Source organism: Heteronotia binoei, chromosome 2 (genome assembly GCF_032191835.1).
Source record: "Heteronotia binoei isolate CCM8104 ecotype False Entrance Well chromosome 2, APGP_CSIRO_Hbin_v1, whole genome shotgun sequence".
In the NCBI taxonomy this organism is placed as follows: Eukaryota; Metazoa; Chordata; class Lepidosauria; order Squamata; family Gekkonidae; genus Heteronotia; species Heteronotia binoei.
The window spans coordinates 93,125,040-93,147,429 of record NC_083224.1 but is presented as its reverse complement, the minus strand read 5'-3'; the positions used below and the strand labels follow the sequence as shown (position 1 = coordinate 93,147,429).

At 47.0% G+C, this 22,390-nt stretch overlaps 1 protein-coding gene across 1 annotated transcript in view; it reads right to left on the bottom strand.

Moving 5' to 3' along the window:
• Nucleotides 1-14,867: 14,867 nt before the first annotated feature.
• The window catches only part of CFAP57 (cilia and flagella associated protein 57), a 47,668-nt gene continuing 40,145 nt past the window's right edge, over nucleotides 14,868-22,390 (bottom strand). Inside the window, exons 19-22 of the mRNA XM_060231631.1 lie at nucleotides 21,805-21,939; nucleotides 20,757-20,900; nucleotides 20,127-20,259; nucleotides 14,868-15,243 (exon numbers count right to left, since the gene is read on the bottom strand). Of these exons, the coding sequence (XP_060087614.1) occupies nucleotides 15,032-15,243; nucleotides 20,127-20,259; nucleotides 20,757-20,900; nucleotides 21,805-21,939 (624 nt within the window). The 3' untranslated portion in view covers nucleotides 14,868-15,031. The remainder of the gene's footprint in view (nucleotides 15,244-20,126; nucleotides 20,260-20,756; nucleotides 20,901-21,804; nucleotides 21,940-22,390) is intronic.

The following is a 22,390-nucleotide window of genomic DNA, read 5'->3' as shown; positions in this document are numbered from 1 at the left end:
GCTAGGGCGGCCAGGACATGGCTCACCACCGGCACTGGATAGGGGTTGTCCTGTAGTGCCTTGTTTATGGTGCATTTATAATCGGCACAGATCCGCACCTCCCCGTTTGGCTTGATGGGGGTAACGATGGGGGTTTCCCAGGTGGCGTAGTCCACCGGCTCCAGGACGCCTTGTGCCGTGAGGCGGTCTAACTCTGCCTCGATCTTAGGTTTCAAGGCGAACGGAACCCTCCTGGCCTTGAGCCGAATCGGTCTGACCGTGGGGTCTAGGGGCAGGGAGATGGGCGGCCCCCGGTAGCTCCCTAGGGACCCATCGAATACCTCGGGGAATTCCTTGCAAATCTCCCCGAACCCCCGGGGCGTTAGGGTCTGGCCCACCCCCTCCACGCGGATTCCCAAGGGTTTGAACCAGGCCAGACCTAGCAGGGTGGCCAGCTGGCGCTTAACCACCAGGATGTCCAGCGGGCCGTGGAAGGACCCCCGCTCGACTTGTACCCGCGCCCACCCCGCAATTTGCACCGGGTTCTTCTGGAAGTCCCGGAGTATGAAGTCTGCCGGCCGAAGTTGCAGCCGCTGGCGGGGACACAGTTCTCTTAGGGTTTCTTCCGCAATAAGGGAAATGGAGGACCCTGAGTCCACCTCCATTTGGCAGGGGTTCCCCTCTATAAGGACCGCCACTTTGATTTTATCGGGGGAATCGTGGGGCAAGTTCAGTACCTGTAGGGACGTGGAGTCTACCGCGTGGGACTCCGCGGACTCGTGGTACGTGGTCGGCTTCCTGCGGTTGGGCTTGGCTCGGCAAGCCCTGGCAATGTGGCCGGTCTTTCCGCAGCTCCTGCAGTCCCAGGTCCGGTATTGGCAGTCTCTCCGCTCGTGGGGGCCGCCGCAGCTGGCGCACTTGGTGGCCGGGGCTCTCTCCGACGCTGGTGGTCGGTCGGTCGCTCGGGGGCGTTGGGTCGCTCTGTTGGGTGGCCCGGCTGGGCGGCGTAGCTGATGGGCTTCCTCCTCCTCGGGGCCGTCTTGGTCCAGCTCTCCGTGGTGGGCAGCTTCCATCTTGGCCCGGGGAAACGTTCGCGCGGTTCGTTCCCATGCCACCGCTTCGCTGAAGGCGGCCTGGAGAGTAAGCTCTTCTTTGGCGAAGAGCTTCTGCTGGAGCCTCTCGTCGCGGAGGCCCCACGTGAATCTGTCCGCCAGGGCTTCCTCCAGTTGGGGGAGGTTGCAGTTCCCGGCGAGTTTACGGAGGGCCGCCAGGTAGTCTGCGGCGGACTCGCCCGCGATCTGGTCCCGTTTGTGGAACAGGAACCTGCGAGCCACCCGCGAAGGCTGTGGTGAGAAGTGTCCCGTGAGGAGTCGGATGATCTCGTCGTAGGATTTCTCTGCCAGACGGGCGGGTGCCGAGAGACCCTTGGCGATCTCGAACGTGGCAGGCCCGCAGACGCTCATGAGAACGTCCCTCTTCGCTCCGGCGTCAGTGATCTTGTTGGCCCGGAGGTAGAACTCGACCCGCTCCGCGTAGGACTCCCATCCCTCTGGATTGGTTGGGTCGAAGGGCTCGAGGTAGCCGGTGATTCCGCTTTGGTTGGCCATGATAGCGGCGACAGTCGCTTGTTGCCCAGATCTCCGTCGTAGCCGCTGCGGCTAGCATCCCACCTTCGTCGCCAGTGTAACGTACTCGAGGCGGAGACGAGAGTAGGGCAACATGGTTTATTAGGAGCACGTTGCAAGAGAGGGAACACGCGGGCCGGGTCCCGCTTATGTACAATCCCGGGTACAGCCTACTGGGTTGGTAGGGCCAATCCAGCCCCGTTGAACTTCCCGCCACAGCTGGAGATAGGCGGGGACAGGCTCCCGGCGCTGGGGCTCCTGGGACTGCCCAGTTGCCCCCCCCGTCGGGTCGCATGACATTTCTTGATACATTACATAACCACTACACCAAACAGGACTGCTTGTTAAGTCTAAATTCTGCTTCTTAACCTTTGTACAAGAATCAGCTCCTTGTCCTCTCTCTTTGGAGTCATATCATGATTGAAGCTTATTTTCTATGTGATGGAGTAGATCTCTGTGTAAAAACCTATAACACAAATAACTGAAGGAATAATGAAAACAACTGGAGAAGCTGTGATATAGCTAGTGCTGGTGGCCTAAAACTTTTTGCACAGCAGAACACAGGGGTCCCTTGCTTATTATTAAGCATTAGTCTGGAGAAGTTGTCTTGGAGGGAAATAGAAAAGACTTAATGCTGTGCTAAATTTTTGCGAGATTGATTTTGCTGCAAAAATGACCATTTTGAAGGTCATGAAAATGCTCACTCCCCATACTTCCATGCTTTCATAGCCACCACTCTATACTGCTTCTTCAAATTACTGTGGATGGGATGGGAGGGAGAGAAACTTACCCCCCCCCCTTGCCAACCCTCCTTTATAATTCATCTAACTGAAAGCAAAACAAAACAAAACAAAGCAGAGGAGTGACATCTGCCTTTGAATATGTGTTCTGGGGTGAGGAGCCTCAGCCCATTTGTGCTGTCAATGGGGATGTGTTCTCTCTTCACCCCAAAATTCTCTGTAAAGTTTTCCAATAAGCATGAAAAGGCGATTTTATGGGGTGACGCAAATATTTGTGAAATGCATTGCCTCATTTCTGCTTTAACATTAAAATGGCTGCACATTTTGTGCCATGGAAGATAGCAGGTGTAGGGTTATGTGGCACAGGAGAAAGGATTATTTCTTTAAATGTTCTATATAATAATAATAATAAATAATAATAAACTTTTATTTATACCTCACCCTCCCCGCCTAGGCAGGCTTATAGGCCAATGGTGATTAAATCCACCACTATTTAAGGCTACAATCTTGTACAGAGGAAAGAATCAATGAATAGACATGTAAAATTGGACAGTCGATGTCTAAAAGAACAGTTTTAAATTGTCCTTGCATCAGCAGTTCTAGGATCTGGAGGATATTCAGTATTCAAGTCTAGATCTGAAGGGAGTTCAGAGGTGGGTAGCCAAGTATCCTTTTCCCTTTCATAGTAGATTTCCTCTATTCTGGAATTATAATACTGTTATTACTGATATTTTTATCCCCCCCCAAGCTTCCAAGGATGGTACACAGAATATGTATTTTCTCATAACACTACTGAGGAAGTAGGCTAGGCAGAATGGTCCTAATGCTGCTTACTGACCTGAGTCTGACACTCTAACCACTACATCACACTGACTCCCAAAATGCTTGACAGCTTGCACAGCACCCACTGGTTGGGTTGGATCAGTAGATCCAGGTGGTTGGAGAGAGGAGGTTCCTGAACCAGACACAGCCTGACAGTGTCAGGCCAAGCACTTCACTCCAGCAGGGGCAGAGCATGAGATCACCGCTGAAACCATCTGGAGAACAGACAAATTCAGGGCACTTTGCCAGCTGAGGTCACATGACAGGAGAAATCAAAGCTCAAGGACTGGTTGAAAGATTAAGAGGAGCTACATACACCCCCCCACCACAGTCTTCCCTAGCATATATTTAATTTAGACAAGTTGAGCTCTGTAGATCATAGATTATGGGCAGTGCCATTAAAAGCCCAGCATTTCATCTGTGTCCCAAGCAGGCAAAAGAGCAGCTGTGTGCTCTAGGCAGTGCTTGCCTGTGAGCTGTGCTGCTGTTGACAGACAGTGGCCTAAAACACTGCTTGCTGTGTCTTGCTGGAATTGCCTGCAGCCAGAAGGTAATTACAGCCAGCTTAGTTTGTCAGCTATTCAGCATTATCCATATGGAAAAGGATGTATAAGCACTCCTTATCTCCTCTAACATTTGGCATGTAGGACAATTGGAAAAGTAGGACCATGGGAAAAAAGTTTCCTCTTTCTGCAATTACCTTTCTGCACGCATTCTCATATACTCTCCACCAACCTCATGTCCCCAAAGTATCTGTGGACTAGTACTGCTTAATTCAAGCTGTGAATATGATAGACATTTCAGGGAAACAAGAGTGTGTGTGAGTGAGAAAAAGAGAGGGAAAGAGAGATAAAAAAGAGAGAGAGATGTTCAGTTTTACTGAAAACTTTCCTGAGGCAGCCCCACCAAAGCTTGACCAAAGAGAAAGTAGACAGTGTTGGTGGGGATTGGGAGAGAGGCGATGGAATTGACTCACCTATAGCTGATCTCCTTGGAGGATAGGACATTTCCTTTGCTCAAGTTTGTAGGCTGCACAGGCCAGTCTCTTTTCCTTGGAGATGTTTGCCAGGACAATTCTTAGGCTGTGGCCTGAGAATAACGTTAAAATCTCTTCTCTTCCGTTGTGCCTGAGTTTGCTTGTCAAGCAACAGGTGCTAGTCCCAGCCTCTTTTCTTAGTCTGTCTTCTACCAGGTGAGACATCTGATAGGCTGTGTCATGTGCTGACCTTTGCCCGAGCAGGTACATTCCCTGGCAGGGTGGGGCCATGGAGACAGCCTGCAGTTGTCCCTGGAAACATTCCAGCCTGGTGACTGTGTGCTTGCAGGAAGAGGAAATCAGTGGACTATGTGGCAGAAAGGAAGCAGGACAACAGACATTGCAGATGAAGGTGTGCAATGACAGGGTGCTTGAGGCAAAAATATCTAACTGCCTTTTTCTCAAGAAGCAGCATGCCTTTTTCAGGGAAGCAGTATAGACCACTGTTTCCCATTTACAAGGTCGAGACCCGGTATCGAGCCACGGAAGCCTCACTACCGGGTCACAAAAAAAGCCAAAGCTAGCCCCGCCCCCAGCAAAGCATGACCTCTGCTCTGCTTCCTTCCTTCCACCATCTCTCTGTTGTGCAGAGAAAAGCTAGCCTTGAAGACTGATACAGGCTGCAAAGCCTGAGCTCAATTTGGCTTCCATCCTTCCCCCATCTCAGTGTTGTGCAGAGAAAAGCTAGCCTTGAAGACTGCCTCAGGCAGCAAAGCCTGAGCTCTGTTTGGCTTCCTTCCCCCGTCTCTGTCTTGTGCAGAGAGGAGCTGGGCTGCCTCTCCTTCCTTCTCCCCCTCTCCCAGTGTTTGAGAGGAAAGCTGGTGTCCGCTGGCACTTTAGATCCATGAAGTGTTCTTCAGGGTATGAGCTTTCATGTGCCTTGCAGTATGTTCTTTTGGGGAGATTTCCCGGGAGGCCTGGGCGGCAAAGAAGGGGTATGTGTTTTTTTTCAGCTGGGAGGGGCAGGGAGTGGGCATTCCAGTAGCTGTTTTTTTTTTTCAAATGACCCCTGGGCAGAATTATTGCTGGCTGGGGTAATCAGATGGTGAGTAAGGCTTTTTTCCCCTTTGTCCCCCCTTCTTTCTTTTTCTATCTGCAAGGGATGCTCTGTCTGTATTCTTGGTGCTGGGGGTGGGGGGAAGCAACAGTGGAAGGGCTTCTAGTGTCCTGGCCCCACTGGTGGACATTCTGGGGCTTTTTGGGCATTGTATGAGAGAATTCTGGACTGGATGGTCCACTGGTCTGATCCAACATGGCTTCTCTTATGTTCTTATGTTTTTTCTTTCCATGTCTTTCTTTTCCTTCCATTTCATTCTTTCCCTTTCTTTCTTTCCTTCCATTTTTACTGGATGAAAATTTCCTGTTCATCATGCTGTTGTTGCAGACATAGGAGCTCTGTCAATGAAAAATGGCACCCCCAGTTGTAGCCAGCTGGCCTTTCTATAAGATTTCTGTGTGAGTGAGTGAGAGTTAGAGGTGTAGGACAGAAAGAAATTATCGGAGATTATTGCTGTATATTTCAACAGCACTGGAAGTGATGCTACTATGAACTCGGCACCATTTTACCGTTCCTGCTTTTAACAGCTCTGACACCAAAATAAAATTCCTCCTGTAGATATTAAAAAGAATGAAAGAAGTTCACTGGCTAAATATCTGCACAACAGCTTGCAATGCAAACGGATGTGATTCAATTGGGAAACACAGTCAGTAAAAACCTTCAGGCCCCTCATAAATATCTTTTTTTTTGGGATAACTGCAGAAAAGCTTGTATGAACTTTATATAACTTGAAATTATTTCATTAATTGCAGTACAATTCTCTGCTACCTTTCACAGCAATTTCCCAGTGTTTTGATCAAGGAAAAGTGTGAAAAATAGCTGTCAAAAGATTTTCTTGAAACCAAGAAAGCTTGATTGTAGCTTGAGGCAGGTTCCAGTAGTAGCAGCTGAAGGAAGGGCCTACTAAATGTGTCAGCATATTTTGAGGTACAGCAGCTGCCAGGGCCCAGTGCGGGTGGTACACAGCACTGGCATTCCTGATGGCAATGGCAACAGCACTTCCAACTGCATACACTGGCCAGTGCTGTTGAGGAAGGGGTGTGTAGGTGGTGCAGGCAATTGAACATGGGCATTAGGAGTGCTTGCAAGCTGGAGAAGAACACACAAACAGACAGGTGCATGCAGGTGTGAGGGTGGAAAGAGAGGACCCTGGGAATGTATGAAAAAGTTGCAGACCACCCACTTTCCACCCCCATTTTTGGCTCAGCACGAGTTTCAGAGAGATTTTTCTGAAAATGAAGTTACTTCAGAAGAAGAGGCAGGTTTGGAGGAATGCCCTGGAAGTGACATCACAGGAAAGGGTGGAGTTTTGGTTCAGTGTGCCCTGGAAGGGACATCACTTGGCCCTTGATCTGGAAGTGACACCACAGGAAATGACATAATTCCTCTCTTCCAGCTCCACTCCCAAAGTCTCCTGGCTCCACCCCCAAATTTTAGTGGGCCATGAATGAGAAGTGTAAAAATAACTAGGCCACGGGAAAGAAAAGTTTGGGAAACCCTGGTATAGACCATGGGAACAATGCTGAAGGGGTGAAGTTGTGCCAGGGCAGAGCTGCAGAAACTTTCCACTTCTGCCTGCTAAAGAATCCTTCAGCAAATGTCTTAGAAATGACTTTTCCTTGAGGCCTAAATAAAGTATTTATGGGGCTGTGCAAGATCTGAGTAGAATTGCTTCTTGTGTCTCTAAGGGCCAAATGATATGTGATGCTGGGAATGTGAGATTGGATCCATTTATCTTGTTCAGGAATCATGGTGCTGGGGAAGGGGGGCATTTTCCTGATCAAAGCTTCCTCCTCCCTGAGTTGCTTTTGACCCCAGTAAGGAGGAAAGGAAGAAACCAATTGCGTGACCCCCCCTTCTAATTTCTGGAGTTAAAAGCAATCCAGGATACAGTATCAGTTCAGGTAGCAATGCTGAAGAAGTGCAGGCATGGGGCAGCGTTAACACCTCCCTTACCCAGCACCATAACCTCAGCCATCTCCCCTCCAGTTTTTGGGATTGATTTACACATTGAGGATCTGCTCAAAGATCCCCAGTGTCAACTGCCATTTTGTTCTAAATAGCAATTTGTGACCAGGATAGTGCATTATTACCACTGGAAAGAAATAAGAGTTTGACCAGCATGCAGTAAAGCCTTTGGACTCACAAGGCCTTTCTATTCTGATGGCATTAGAACTGGGCGAATGAACAAGAAGTTACTTGCTTCTTGTTTTAACAAAACAGGGAGTTTTGCACTATCATAAATACCATTTCTCATAGGCTTCCCAACCCTCCCGCCCTGGCGGGGGACCCCAGGTTTCACAGCCTCTTCCCCCGCTCCCCAAAAAAACGGAAGCGGGGGGAGGGGGAGCGTGGCGAGCCGTGAGTTGTTCGGACACAGGACGTAAAAGGACATGCCCGCGTCGGCGTAGAAATCCATCCTCCTCTCGGTCTCCTCGGTGGCAATGAGCTCGAAGGGGGTGTTGGAGCACCATTTATTCTCAACGTCCGCCAGCTGCTGGAAATCCATCCTCGCCTCCTGCCCTGGCTGCCTTCAGCCTCCTCCCTCCCTCCTCCTCTCTCCTCGGCGGGTGACTGTATCCGATTCCGCTCCCCTCTCCCTCTAGGAAACTGGGCACCCGGCCATTCAGAGGAGGGGGAGGCAGGACGGGGCTTAGAGCTGGGGGGATGCTCCAGGCGCCCTGCCGGCACTTCGGGCTGTGGCTCCCGGCCTCGGCATTACTTGCGAACTTCCACGTATTGTTTACATGCTGGGTGGCCCGGGCGGCAGGCTGCCTCGCTCGCTCTCCTTCGCCCTCTTCTCTCGCTCGTTTCCCCCCGCCTCCTGCCGCCGCTCTTCAGCAGCCTGACATTGGTTCAGCGCGGCTGCGTTGCTGTCGGTGTGGGTCACTTGGCAGGTATGGGTAAAAGCTGGAGCGTGGCGAGCCGCGAGTCCAGGTCCATCTGAGCTTCATGTCCAGAACCCCCTTTGGAGTTCAATTATGCTTGTCACAGCCTTGATCTTGGCTCCACCCCTAATGTCTCCTGGCTCCACCCCCAAAGTCTCCTGGCTCCACCCCCAAAGTCCCCAGATATTTCTTGAATTGGACTTGGCAACCCTAATTTCTCATAGTACCAGACTTGTATCTACCATTGTATAAAGAGATCTGTTTCATTAGTTCTGTATGAGTAGAATGATCTTTTCATCTGAATGGAGAGCTGGGCAAACCAGCTCTCTTGGTCATAAATTGAATGGGACATTTGCCAACACCAACATATACCTTTCCAGTAAATCTCACTTTGTCAAGACCTGTATTTTTATCCCCAAAGCTGAGTACAGATCAACATATTCACTTCACCCTACCTCAAAGTTACCCATAAGATATGACAGTACTGTGTCACATTCTATAAACAGCAAACTGTAGTAGAGAACCATTTCCATATAGTTCACATCAGATTTGTTCTCAGGAACACATGAAACTGCCTGATAATGAGTCAGACCACTCTCTAGATTTTTCACATCTCTTACTTCTTCTTCTTCTTCTTCTTCTTCTTCTTCTTCTTCTTCTTCTTCTTCTTCTTCTTCTTCTTCTTCTTCTTCTTCTTCTTCTTCTTCTTCTTATTATTATTATTATTATTATTATTATTATTATTATTATTATTATTATTATTATTATTATTATTTAAATGGAGATGTCAGAAATTGAGCTCAGGATTATCTGGCTAGAAAGCAAGTGCTCTACCAGTGAATTATATGGTCCCTCTAAGAACAACCCTAACAAGATACCCACACTGCCTCTGAATTATATGGTCCCTCTAAGAACAACCCTAACAAGATACCCACACTGCCTCTCAATTTTTTCAGCCACACACATAAAAGCCAACTTGTCACCAGGGTTTTGAGGCAACATAGTCAGCTCTGGTACGTAACAAGTGATGATGGTGATGATTGCAGCAGCTTACAGATAAAACTCTCTTTCTTGCCCTTCAATTCCATGTCTATCCCTTTCTTTACATGACTTACCCATCACCAGGTCTGGTTCCAAATATATCCAGTGTCTCAGTGTTTCCCCCTACATTTCTCACTCCTATTCCTGGTAAAATTACAGAATCACTCAAGAGGTTTCTAAATTGCACTGAAGTGATGTACTCCATTGGTTTTAACCCTCTGTATATCTTGATTTGTTTTTCTTGTGTGAATGACAATGCATATTCCTTTCCTAGAACTGAGAATGGTCAGGTTTCCTGGTATTGCTAAAAGGAACAGAAAGGATTTTAACATTGTGTGGGATCCTCGGTCTGCAGTCTAAGTGTCCTCTTATTTGGCATAGTGCCTAATGGTGTGAAACACTGCACTGTGATTCAGAAGAGTATTCTGAAAGATCCCAGTACTATTTTATATCCCAATCCATTTAAAAAGATTATCTCCTTATTGTTTACACAACTGTATAAAATAACTAGCCAAATACCCCTCAAGCAATCCTGTCTGGTTTACAGAAGTGCACTTTAGCTGATACTGTGCTGTGCAGGTACTATGTCTGAAAGCTTCCTGCTAAAATGTATGCATTACTAGGATGAAAATAGGACATTCTGATGGCACATTGACATAGAAAACAAGCAAGTTACATGGAGACAAAACATAGCAATAGTGTCAGTCCTAAGGAGAACACCTACCTTGAGACACTGGCATGACCTGATTACAAAGGATTGTTTTGCTGCCTCAGACCAAGGACAAAGCTGTGACCATAGATAAAGTATCTAATGGAACTTACACTATTGTAATATTGATCTGCAGCTGTTCCATAAACGTTCTGTGATTTAGGAGTAATCTTTCAGCTGATGCTGGTTTTCAGTAGTTTCTAGATGAGATGGGGGTTTTTCTTGAAAGCTGCTCAGCTTTCTTCTCTGCTCATGATGAAGTTTTCTGCTTTTCAGCAGCTTCTGGAATGACATCTTCTACAATATCCTTTTTGTGTGCATGTAAATGGAAAGCAAAACATCTCACCCGAGGCAGCATTACACAATGGTGCAACCTAAGTTAAACAATTATGGAGTGTTTAAACATCTGTCAGAGGAAGATCATGCCTAGTCAACTAATAATTATCAGAAAAAGAATTGAATCACATCCGTTTGCATTGCAGGAAGAATTAGATGATGGGCATAGAGAAGAACCTGGGATATGAATGATGTAGCATTTGCAGGCATGCATAATAATCTTTATTTTATAGAGAATGTTGCATGCAACAGGATCTGGATGATACCCTTCTCAGTGTCTCATCACTGTAGGCATTTTTTCATGATAAATGTTACCTACAATGCTTATAATTTAAGAAGCACCCCTTACAATTCAGTATCCTTAACTGAATTGTTATTTAGTTTTTCTTAGACACCAGGGGCTGGATTTTCATTTTATTTATTTCTATTTGTATCCCGTCCTCCCTGCAAACCGGCTCAGGGCAGCTAACAGCATAGTAACATGATAAAATACAATAACCTATTATAAGACAATATTAATATAAAAATAATAATGTTAAGCAATTATTAAAACCAAATACATAAAATTAATTTCTTTGGTGCTATATCTGCTGATATGTAATGTATAAAATAAATAGATAGATGGTCAGCATCCCATAGTTCTTCACGGTTTCTCATAGTTTCCAGATATGCTGATGGCCTAGGTTGATGTCTCACAAAGTTCAATGACAGTAATATAAATATACCTGGCTTCTAGACAGTTGACAGCACTCTCCCCTTAGTTCTTAAAAGCATGTTGTTTTACAGGCCTTACGGAACTGAACAAGATCTCGTAAGGCCCTGATGTCATTTGGGAAGTTGTTCCATAACATTGGTGCGGCCACCAAGAAGGCCCTGGCCCTGGTCAAACTTAGCTTAGCCTCCTTTGGCCCAGGGATTGACAAAAGATTTAGTGTCCCTGGACGCAGTGCTCTCTGGGGTATATGCAGGGAAAGGCGGCCCTGCAGGTAGGCAGGTCCCAAGCCATATAGGGTTTTAAAGGTTAGTACCAGCACCTTTAATTGGATCCGGTATGCTACAGGCAGCCAGTGCAGCGCTTTCAGCACAGGTTGGATGTGCTCATGTATAGACAGCCCCATCAACAACCTGGCTGTAGTATTCTGCACCAGCTGCAGCTTCTGGATCTGAGACAAAGGCAGTCCCATGTAGAGGGCATTACAGTAGTCAATTCTTGAGGTGACCGTTGCATGGATCACTGTCGCTAAGTCACAGCACTCGAGGAAGGGGGCCAGCTGCTTTACCTGCTGAAGATGGAAAAAGGCAGATTTGGCAGTGGCTGATATCTGGGCCTCCATTGATAAGGAGGGTTCTAGTAGCGCTCCCAGGCTCTTGACTTTTGGCGTTGGTGCCAGTGGCGCCCCATCACAAGCTGGCAAAGGGATCTGCCTTTCCAGGCCAACATGACTCAGGTAAAGGACCTCAACTTCAATCGACTCAGCCTGAGCCACCATGCCACAGTTTATAATGCAAGGTCCAGACTTTCTGGGGTGGAGCCAGCCTGACCACCCATCAATAGATAGAGCTGGGTGTCATCTGCATATTGATGACACCCCAGCCCATACCTCCGGACAATCTGGGCAAGGGGGCGCATATAGATGTTAAACAACATCGGGGAAAGCACCGCCCTTTGAAGCACACCACATATAACTAGGTGTCTCTGGGATGATGTCTCCCCAATTGCCACCGTTTGCCCCTGGCCTTGGAGAAAAGAAGTCATTGCAAGGCAGACCCCTGAATCCCCATGTCGGCGAGGCGGTTGGCTAGCAGCTGATGGTTGACCATATCAAATGCGGCCGACAGATCTAATAACAGCAGCACTGCCGAGCCGCCTCGATCCAGATGTCTTTGGAGGTCATCTATGAGGGCAACCAGGACTGTCTCCATCCCATGACCCAGGCGAAAGCCAGACTGGGATGGATCCAGCACGAAAGTGTCACCCAGAAAACTCTGCAACTGTGTCGCCACAGCCCGCTCTATAACCTTACCCAAAAAGGGTAAGTTGAACACCGGCTCATAGTTCGCCAATACGGCTGGGTCTAAAGATGGTTTTTTTAAAGAGGGGCCGAGCCACAGCCTCCTTAAGGGTGTGGGAAAGATCCCTTCTAAGAGGGATCTGTTGACAATCTCCTGGAGAGAATCCCGTAGTCTTGCCTAGCAAGCCTTTATTAGCCAGGACAGACATGGATCCAACATACAGGTAGCAGGGCGCACAGAAGAGAGAACGCTGTCAAGACTGAGTGGAGTGAAGGAATCCAAAACAAGACCAGAAGACATGCCTGGAACCTTGAGTTCACTCATTGTATCTAATGTGGCAGGGAGGTCATGGCAGAGTAACAAAAACCTTATCCGCGAAAAAGTTCTCAAAAGCCTCACAGCCAATATCCAATTCCCTAGCATTTTGTTTGCCTTGTGGCAAATTTGTTAAAGACCGAATTGTACTAAATAATTGGTCCAGGTGTGAGTTTGTGGATGCAATCTGTGCTGCAAAGTATTCTCTCTTTGCGGCCCTGCCATCTCAGTTATGCATAAACGACCTGTAGGATGTTCTGGTCACTTCGTCGTGAGTACACTGCCACTGCCTCTCTAGTAGTCTCAGCCTGTTTCATCGGCCACAGTTCCAGGGTATACCACAGCGCACACCTTGAACGGAGGTGGAGAGAACACCAGGGAGCGATCTCAATGATGGCCACGGAGAGCTGGTCATGCCAAGCCTCTGTGAGTTCATCCAATGAGTCACCAGAGGGCCAAGGGTCCTGCAGAGTCATCTGAAGCTGCATTGGATCCATTTTACTCCGTAGGTGAGCTAAAATATCGCTGCCTAAACAGGGTTGTGGTGGCATGTCCACACGGGCCTTCAGGGCATAGTGGTCCAACCATGGCACTGCCTCAGCAGAAATCCGGTCCACTAAAACCCCTGCTGCAAAGATCAAATCCAGCATGTGACCAGCCTGATGGGTGGACGTCGTTACATATTGGGAGAGTCCTAGTGCCGCCATGGATAACACCAAGTCCATTGGCCAAGTGGAGGCTGCATCATCAGCATGGACATTGAAATCACCCGATTATAAGCTGAGGGTATTCCAATGCCCAGCCTGCTACAGCCTCCATCAGGGATGGTAAGGCACTAGCTGGTGCATTAGGTACATGGTACACCAGTCAAATTGCCAAATTCTCCCCGACATCCCACATCAGGCCAACACACTCAATACCGGTGATCTCTGGGGACGGGAGCACCCAGGAGCAAGCCTCCCATATGAACAATGCCACCCTCCCCCCTACCAGTCTGCGATTGATGAAGGACTGAAAACCCTCCTAGTTATACCTCCTAGTACAAACTAGCTGCCAATTTGTGTGCTATTCCAGGATCACACAAGCATATGAAGCAGCACACAACCTTATGAATGGCACTTGAAAGGTATGTGTGGTCTAATAGACACATTAGTGCTCTTGCATAGTGATAGGCAACCAATGACTTGGAAACTCAGTTCATCTTTATAGGCTCGTTTATTCAATTCCATTCTCTTAAGGGGCTAATGAATCCCTGTTTTCCTCACTTTTATCATCATTCACATATTCTTATGACCACTCACACCCACTCAGCATAATCCACCTCACTGGGTTGTTGTGAGGATAAAATGGAGAAGGGAAAAAAGTATGATATAAATGAAATAAAGAGTTCTGCCGCTTTCATGCTCATATTTTTTTAGCATCTAGGGCTGTTCTAATTTCTTTTCTTTTGTACCGTTTCCTTATAGAGTGACACCCCATTATGTTTTCACCTATTGATACTTCAATCATTTTCAAATGTATTAGAATTCAGACATGGAAAATAAAAAATCCATAGTGTATGTGATGTATGATCCATGATGGAATGTCAGAGGACAAGAACTTAAATGTAGAGAAGAAAAAGGCAGTACAGAGTAGGATCTGAGAGAATAGGTGGAAAATTGGATGAGAGCCGGCATGGTGTAGTTTGTTACAATGTCAAATTGGATCTGGGAAAGTCAGGTTCAAACCCCCACTCTGCTTGCTGGGTGACCTTTTTCAGCTTTTCAGGGCGTGCAAGACGGTGCTCTTACAACAAGCTTTCAACAGCTAAATGTATTAACATCAGAGACTGCTGCCTGGAATAAACTGACTTGGTCTCCTGAAGCATGGACCTGTACCATAACTTCCATCTAGAGCACCTTGAAGTGTGGTCCCATTTCCATCTGGAGCACCTGCACGTGATTATATGTAAGTTCTGCTGTATTCACCATTATTAATGTATAAATAGCACTGCATCGTTTTATTGTTAATAACTGTTTTAGTGTTTTTAATGTTACTTTACTGCCAATTGGCCTTGTAAGAGCCCTGAACCTGCTTTGGTAGGAAGGGTGGGATATAAAACAAACCAACCAACCTTGGGCCAGTCAGCCTAACCTACCACACAAGGTAGTTGTGAGGATAAAACAGAGGAGGGGAGAATGATGTAAGGTCCCTTTCTCAAACGCAGTTTTAGCTTCACTTGTTAACTTCCAGCTTCCTTCCCTGCCTACTCTTTTCACTTGATTCTTCTGCCTGGCAACTTGTGCACATTAGCATACACAGACAAATCCAGCCTGATTTCTTTATTGTTTCCTTCCACTTTCTGCCTCTCTCAAAAAACAGAGATGCTAAAACAAAAACCTGGGAAGGACGGGGGAGACAGGCACAAGTCTTAACATTACAGAGTAGATAACACTGGCACAACTGTGATGTGAGGCTTCCCAAACACAGGTCATTGTGATTGCATGCCACTGTGTCTTTCAGTCTCCAACACAGGAAGCTTCCCATCTGGGATAGCCCTGAGCGCAAGGGGTTTCTCCTGCCCTTGTACTTGATCTCGGAGAACCTTGATTTCTATTCGCTGCATTTCGATAATCCTCTCCATTTCCTCCTCTGGATTCAGCCGCAGGATACCTGGACTCTGATGCCTATCAGGAGAGAGAACTGGAAGAAATAGAAAGTCAAATTGTTTGATGATAATTGAAGAAGATATTTTTGGGAAATGGCCTAGGCCCAGCTATACAGAAATGTAACAGAAAAGACAAAAGGAGAATGTGGATTGTCTCATACTTAGTAATGTGAGATGGGCCATAGCTTAGCAGTACAGTATGTACATGTGGAAAATTTATTTCTGGGGTCATGGGACCTGCATGGAGAATTAACTATCCAGGTCAGTAAGCAGCAGCGAGGATGGGATGGAGGAGGAATTTCTCCCTCCTTCCTCTTCGGTTGGCAGAAGAAGCAGGAATAGCAGTTTTGTTTTCCCGCAAAGGACTTTCTGACTCTTGTCCAGCAGACAAGAGTCAGAACTGGGCCATGTGATTAAGGGATAACTTCAAGAGGGACAAACTGGAAAGTTAAAAAGGACATTGGCTTACCCATAGGCTCACTGCTGCAAAGTGGCAGCATTGTGTGAGGAGGCAACTGGGAAGCTAGCATTGATCAATGTTGCTGAAGAACCAAAGACAATTGGTCCCAGCAGTGCTGCCAGACCTACTGAGACCTGACTCTGCTTGCCTCTGGCCACCAAGGCAGAGGGTCACTGGGAAATGTCCTTTAAGTTACACAGCCAATTTGTCCCTAGTTGCAAGTTCTACCACAACAGGGCTTCATATTAACTTCATATGTATCACCACTGTATATATCAGTGATATGGCAACAGCCTTGGACAAATGACAGCATTTCATTCATTACATTACACTGTTTCACTGCAAATCTCTTGATGGTAAATATACTTTTTATATGTGATTCAAGTGCATAAGATAGTATCATTAGAACAGTATATCTGTATTTGTAGTTGTGCTACTAAAGTAACTGGGGGGGTGGGGGGTGGGCTCCCTCTGGGTGTCCTGCCCCCCCAGGGAAAGTGCATGCGCAATACATCACCTCTCCTTTCCCGGTGTAGTGAACGCTGCGTGGTCACTGTCTGGCTATGCCTGGCAGATGGTCACGGCAATGGCCTCTCCTACATTAATGCATCCGTGGCAACACCTTCTCACTGGTCCCCCCCGTTTTCACAAAGTTTGCCAAATCATGGTGCGACCGAATGTCCGGCGGTATAATCGGATGGGCAGGTTGGGCTCACCAACCTCGCCAGCCAAGAGAAGGAAAACTCTAACATCAAGCCCGGGCAGACAGAGCTCGTTAATGTAATATCTACCACCTGGAGGACTCGCTGCCGGCGTCCCGGCTAACTGGGCCATGGCAGATGACCCCATGGTGAAAGGGTGGAGCCAGTACTGCGCACACTGCGCTTCACCTAAAAATTCCTCTGCGCAGGCCTGAAGGGTGTCCACATCCACAACATACCAAGTCCTGCAGCGATGGGCAAGGGGCAAAACGGCAGGTGGAAGATGCCACTGGAAGCCGCAGTCCCGATCCTGCATACAGGCGTTTCAGGGTATTGGTCGCCTGATGCTGACCTGGAGACGAAAGCATTTTTTGGCAGCACCCTGAACGACCAAGCAGCCTTATTTAGGGACAGCACTGCTTGCTCCGTATGGAGAGGGGCCTAGAAAAGGTGGCCTAAACAAAGCTCGTCTCCTCCCCCCCCCCCGTTGGCTAGCCGCGGTCAACGGGCATCCTTACTTGCGGTCGAAAAATAACAACAAAGAAAAGGCATGCACCTGCCTCACAAAGTGTGCAAAGACTAAAGCTTGCGTGTTGGAACATCAGAACCATGCTTGACACAGTAGACAGTGGTCGCCCTGAATGACGCTCTGCTCTAGTTGCCCACGAACTTCTCAGGTTGAATATTGATATAGCAGCTCTCAGTGAGGTCCGTTTCCCTGAGGAAGGTAGTCTTCAAGAACACGGTGCTGGCTATACCCTCTACTGGTCGGGTAAGTCAAAGGCTGAGAGCCGCTTTTCTGGCATTGGCTTCATGGTCAGGAACTCCATTGCCTCTAAACTCGAAAACCTGCCAACAGGTCACTCAGATCTCATCATGTCTATGCGCCTCCCACTTCAAAACAAGCAGCATGCAACACTCTTCAGTGTGTATGCCCCAACCCTTCAAGCAGACCCTGCAGAAAAGAACAAGTTCTATGCTGATCTACGTAACCTCGTATGGAAGACCCCTACAGAGGACAAGGTGATCATCCTTGGCGACTTCAATGCTAGAGTAGGTAAAGACTCGGAAGCCTGGAAAGGAGTACTTGGCAAACACGGCATTGGCAACTGCAATGATAACGGGCGCTTCCTGCTAGAATTCTGCATGGAGCATCAGCTCACCATTACCAACACTATCTTCCAGCAGAAGAACAGTCTGAAGACAACCTGGATGCACCCACGGTCCAAGCATTGGCACCTTATCGACTACATTCTGGTGCGCCAGAGAGACCTTCGAGATGTCTTACACACCCGAGTAATGCCCAGTGCAGAATGTCATACAGATCATCGTCTTGTACACTGCAATCTCCGTCTTCACTTTAAATCTACACCCAGGAGAGGCGGTATCCCCCGGAGGAAGTTTCAGGTTGGCAGCCTTCAGTCAGCCGAAGTTAAAGCTGCCTTCCAGGCAAAACTCCAGTCAAGAATTGAGGACCCCAGTTGCCTCACAGATCCTTCTCCAGAAGCACTCTGGGAAAACCTAAAAACTACCATCCTGTTGACCTCTGAAGAAGTCCTCGGGTTCTCCACAAGGAAAAACAAGGACTGGTATGACAAGAACAATCAAGAGATCCAAGAATTACTGGCGAAAAAGAGATCTGCCTACCAAGCACATCTTGCTCAGCCCTCCTGTCCCGGGAAAAAAGCAACCTTTCGCGCTGTATGTAGCAACCTCCAGCGCAAGCTTCAAGACATTCAGAACGAGTGGTGGACCAAGCCTGAAGAGAGAACCCAGCTATATGCAGACACTGGTGATTTAAGAGGGTTCTACGAAGCCCTGAAGGCAGTATATGGTCCATCATATCAGGCTCAGCGTCCCTTGCATAGTGCAGACGGCCAAGTGCTCCTCACAGACAAGGCATCCATACTGAACCGGTGGTCAGAGTATTTTCAGGTTCTCTTCAGTACCAATCGTGTAGTTCAAGATTCAGCAATACACCTCACCCCACTTCAACCAGTGAAAATAGAGTTGGATGAGATCCCCACCCTAGAAGAGACTGTTAAAGCCATCAAGCAACTGAAAAGTGGCAAGGCAGCGGGAGTTGATGGAATCCCACCAGAGATCTGGAAGCATGGGGGCATAGTACTACATAGGACACTTCACAAAGTACTTGTCACCTGCTGGGAACAAGGCAAACTACCACAGGACTTTCGCGATGCAATCATCATTACTCTACATAAGAACAAAGGGGAAAAGTCAGACTGCTCCAACTACCGGGGGATAACCCTGCTCTCCATCGCAGGCAAAATCCTTGCTAGAATACTCCTGAACAGACTGGTGCCCACCATTGCAGAAGAACTCCTCCCAGAGACCCAGTGTGGCTTCAGGGCTAACAGGAGCACCACCGACATGGTATTTGTTCTCAGGCTCAGAGAAATGCAGGGAACAGAACAAGGGTCTATATGTGACTTTTGTCAACCTTACCAAAGCTTTTGATACCGTTAGCAGGAACGGCCTGTGGCAAATCTTGGAACGTTTAGGATGTCCCCCAAGGTTCCTCAGTATGGTCATCCAGCTACATGAAGAGGCCAAGTCAGACACTGCAACAATCTCTCGGAGCCCTTCCCAATAGGCACAGGTGTAAAGCAAGGCTGTGTTCTCGTGCCAACTCTCTTTACAATCTTCTTTAGCATGATGCTTCAAAGAGCTGCAGTAGATTTAGATGATGACGATGATGTCTACATCCGCTATCACACCGATGGCAGCCTGTTCAATCTGAGGCGACTAAAGGCCCACTCCAAGACAATGGAAAACTTATGCGAGAGCTACTGTTTGCTGATGCTGCTGCACTTATCTCCCACTCGGTATCAGCTCTGCAGCATATGACGTCCTGCTTTGCAGAGGCTGCCAAGCCATTCGGCCTAGAAGTTAGTCTGAAGAAGACAGAAGTTCTCCACCAGCTTGCACCCCAGGAAGATTATCACCCTCCTTGCATCACTGTGGGTGAATCAGTTTTGAAGACAGTCTAGCAGTTCAGCTACCTGGGGTGCATCATCTCCTCAGATGCCAAGATCGATAAGGAGATTGACAATAGACTGGCAAAGGCAAACCATGCATTTGGCCGACTGCATAAAAGAGTGTGGAGCAACAAGCATCTGAAAAAAGGCACAAAGATCAATGTTTACAAAGCGGTTGTGATGACAACCTTCATCTCCGGCTCCGAATCGTGGGTTTTATACCGTCATCACCTGCGACTCCTTGAGCGCTTTCATCAGCGCTGCCTTCGCACCATCCTCAACATCTATTGGAGTGACTTTGTGACCAACACTGAAGTCCTCAAGCAGGCGGAGGTTACAAGCATCGAGGCATTGTTGTTGAAGACGCAGCTGCGCTGGGCAGGGCATATCTCCAGGATGGAAAACCACCGCCTTCCCAAGATTGCCCTGTATGGCGAACTTTCCACCGGCCATCGACTTTGCTTGGAGAAGTGATTTAAAGAAACAAATGCCTTCTCAAAGTTGGCCGATGGCGTGGTGGTAGCTTCAAGAGCCACACAACATGTGAAAGACCCACATGTGGCTCTCGAGCAACAGTTTGGCTACCCCTGCTGTAGCTCAAAAGCTTGTATGTGCTCATTCTAGCATACGCTGATCCAATATGAGACATCATCTGTTTCATGTCTCAGAAACTCTAAGGAAAAAATGGCAGAGGGAGAGAAAGAAACATTTCCAGTTAAGCAAGTAAAGGACAAGAGAGAAATAACTGCAGTAATCACCTGAAGACTGTGCAAGTAACTTTTTCCGTTTATTAAGAAGTCCTAGTGTTGACTGAAGATCATGGACTTGAGTGCGAGTGACCTTCAGCTCTCTCCGCAATTCATTGATTTCCTTAATGAGGCTGACATTTTCCTGTAGGATCAAGACACAACATATCTTGAATAATTTTTTTCTACAGCATCCCTACAGGTGCTAACATGATGAGCAAAAATGTAGTGATAAACTGTATTTACAAGGGCAAAAGATAGATGGAGCAGATGAAGTAGGGTTTGAAAGAATGAAACAATTGACAATGCCACCTACCAAGCCATCCACACCTACCAAGCTACCACCTACTATGCCATCCACACCTACCAAGCCTACGATAACATCTATTCTTTTTCCCCCCCGATAACATCTATTCTAATCAATAAATATATTGTCCTCTGTTCCCTTTCTATCCTACCACCCCTTCAAGAGACACTAGATACTCTAAATCCGGATTTGGAAAATACTGTTCAGATGGGGGGGGGGTGTCTCTGGATATTAAGGGAAAGTCCAGAAAGGATCTATATGGAGCATACCGAACCTTCCCCTCCACAATAGACTGCAGATGTGAAGCAGTCCTCTCTTCGTTCCTGTCCTCATACCTGCATGATGCGCACATAGTCTGCACGATGGATCTCACTTTCCTTTATCACTTTCTTCTTCAGTGTTGCCAGGTTGTGCTCAAGATGTTCTCGCTGCCTTGTGTATTCTTGGTGCAGGTCTGTGTCAACACCCACAATTTCTACCTGGAGAAAAAAGGGAGTGAACTGAATAGGAGTGCAGAGGTTTTGGTTCTCCCTCCCTACTGAAGTGGTTCTTAAGGATTAACAACATGAATAGCTAAAATTGCTGAACTTGTTATTTGCACCTGTAGCCTATTTGTTGTTGAGAATGGATTCCCATATTCTTCTTGTACTATTTTTTTTTTCAGTTCAAGGTACTAGTGAATTTTAGGAATAGTTTTCAATTAATAGCTCCAATTAGTAGGATTTTGAGAACTTATGAGGGAAAATCATGACATCACCCTTTGAGAAGATTTATCTATACACAGCATGTTTGGGGTTAATAGGAGCCACCTTATTAGAGGGTCCCAAGAGGTATAACTGTAGAGGTTCAGTTGGCTTTTTAATAAAAAGTTGGGGTGCTACAGTTAAAATGGCCTTTGTGCCTTAAGGAGTAATATGTTGCACCTTGCTTTGTATGCTGGAACCCAATTTTTTTTTTACTGGATTCTTTATGGATGTTTGTTAGTACCTACCTTCCAACTGAAAAATCTTCAGCTATTTGCAGTCACTTTTGAAGTTAGGTGTTACATAGTTCCAGCTATTTTTGTTGTTTTTCTTCCATATTGAAGTCTGAAAATTTGTACTATGTTTTTTTAAAAAAGCTTTTCCTCATTTAAATAAATCCTCATTATATTTTAACTGACGTGGTTTACTTGTAGTGCAATAACATCCCAGAACCTATGTGTTTTTTGGCAGGCTGGCCAGGGTTTTAGAGGTGCTTGTATTGTTTGCTTGGTTTGAGGCACTACAACTAACCAGGAGGAGCAATTGCTTCCCAGAAAATAGTTTGGACCTCAATAGTTTTGGGGTCCATTACAAGGACATAAGATGGGGAATTTTTGCAGAAAGGAGAACTTGGACTTACCATATCTGCCTTCTGAACGTACTTCTCATAAATATCCCTGATGCTCTCCTTTAGTTTCTTAGGTTCCTGGATGAGGCCCACACAGTTGTGCAGATCTGTTTTAAATCTCTTAATAAGTGCTTCCATGTCTCGCTCCTGCAGCCAGGAAGAAGTTAAAGCTTGATTCATCATAATACACTGTTTGTGTGTGGGACTTCCTTGGTCTGGTCCCAGTGGAGTCTTGGCATATTCACTACAAGATACATTCCAGCCAAAGGGCACCCAGCTCATAGAGACAATGGTAGACATGGGCTTGGATATTCCCAGTCCTCTTACTCTTAGTGAACTAACACCAGGCCATTTCTCATATGCAAGTACATAAATTGATATCCCATCACTGGATGACAACTCAGCATGTGTGAATTGCCTTCTTCTACCAGGAAATGCAAATACCAGACTCAGAGAAGAAAAATACAGAGATCAGGAAGACACAGGTCAAAATGTGGCTGCACGGCAACTGGTGGGGAATCAGTTGGTTGAGCTGGGGAAAGCAGAAGCCCAGGAGCAGAGCAACCGCTACTGCAGAGTCAGTCACAGTCTGAATTAC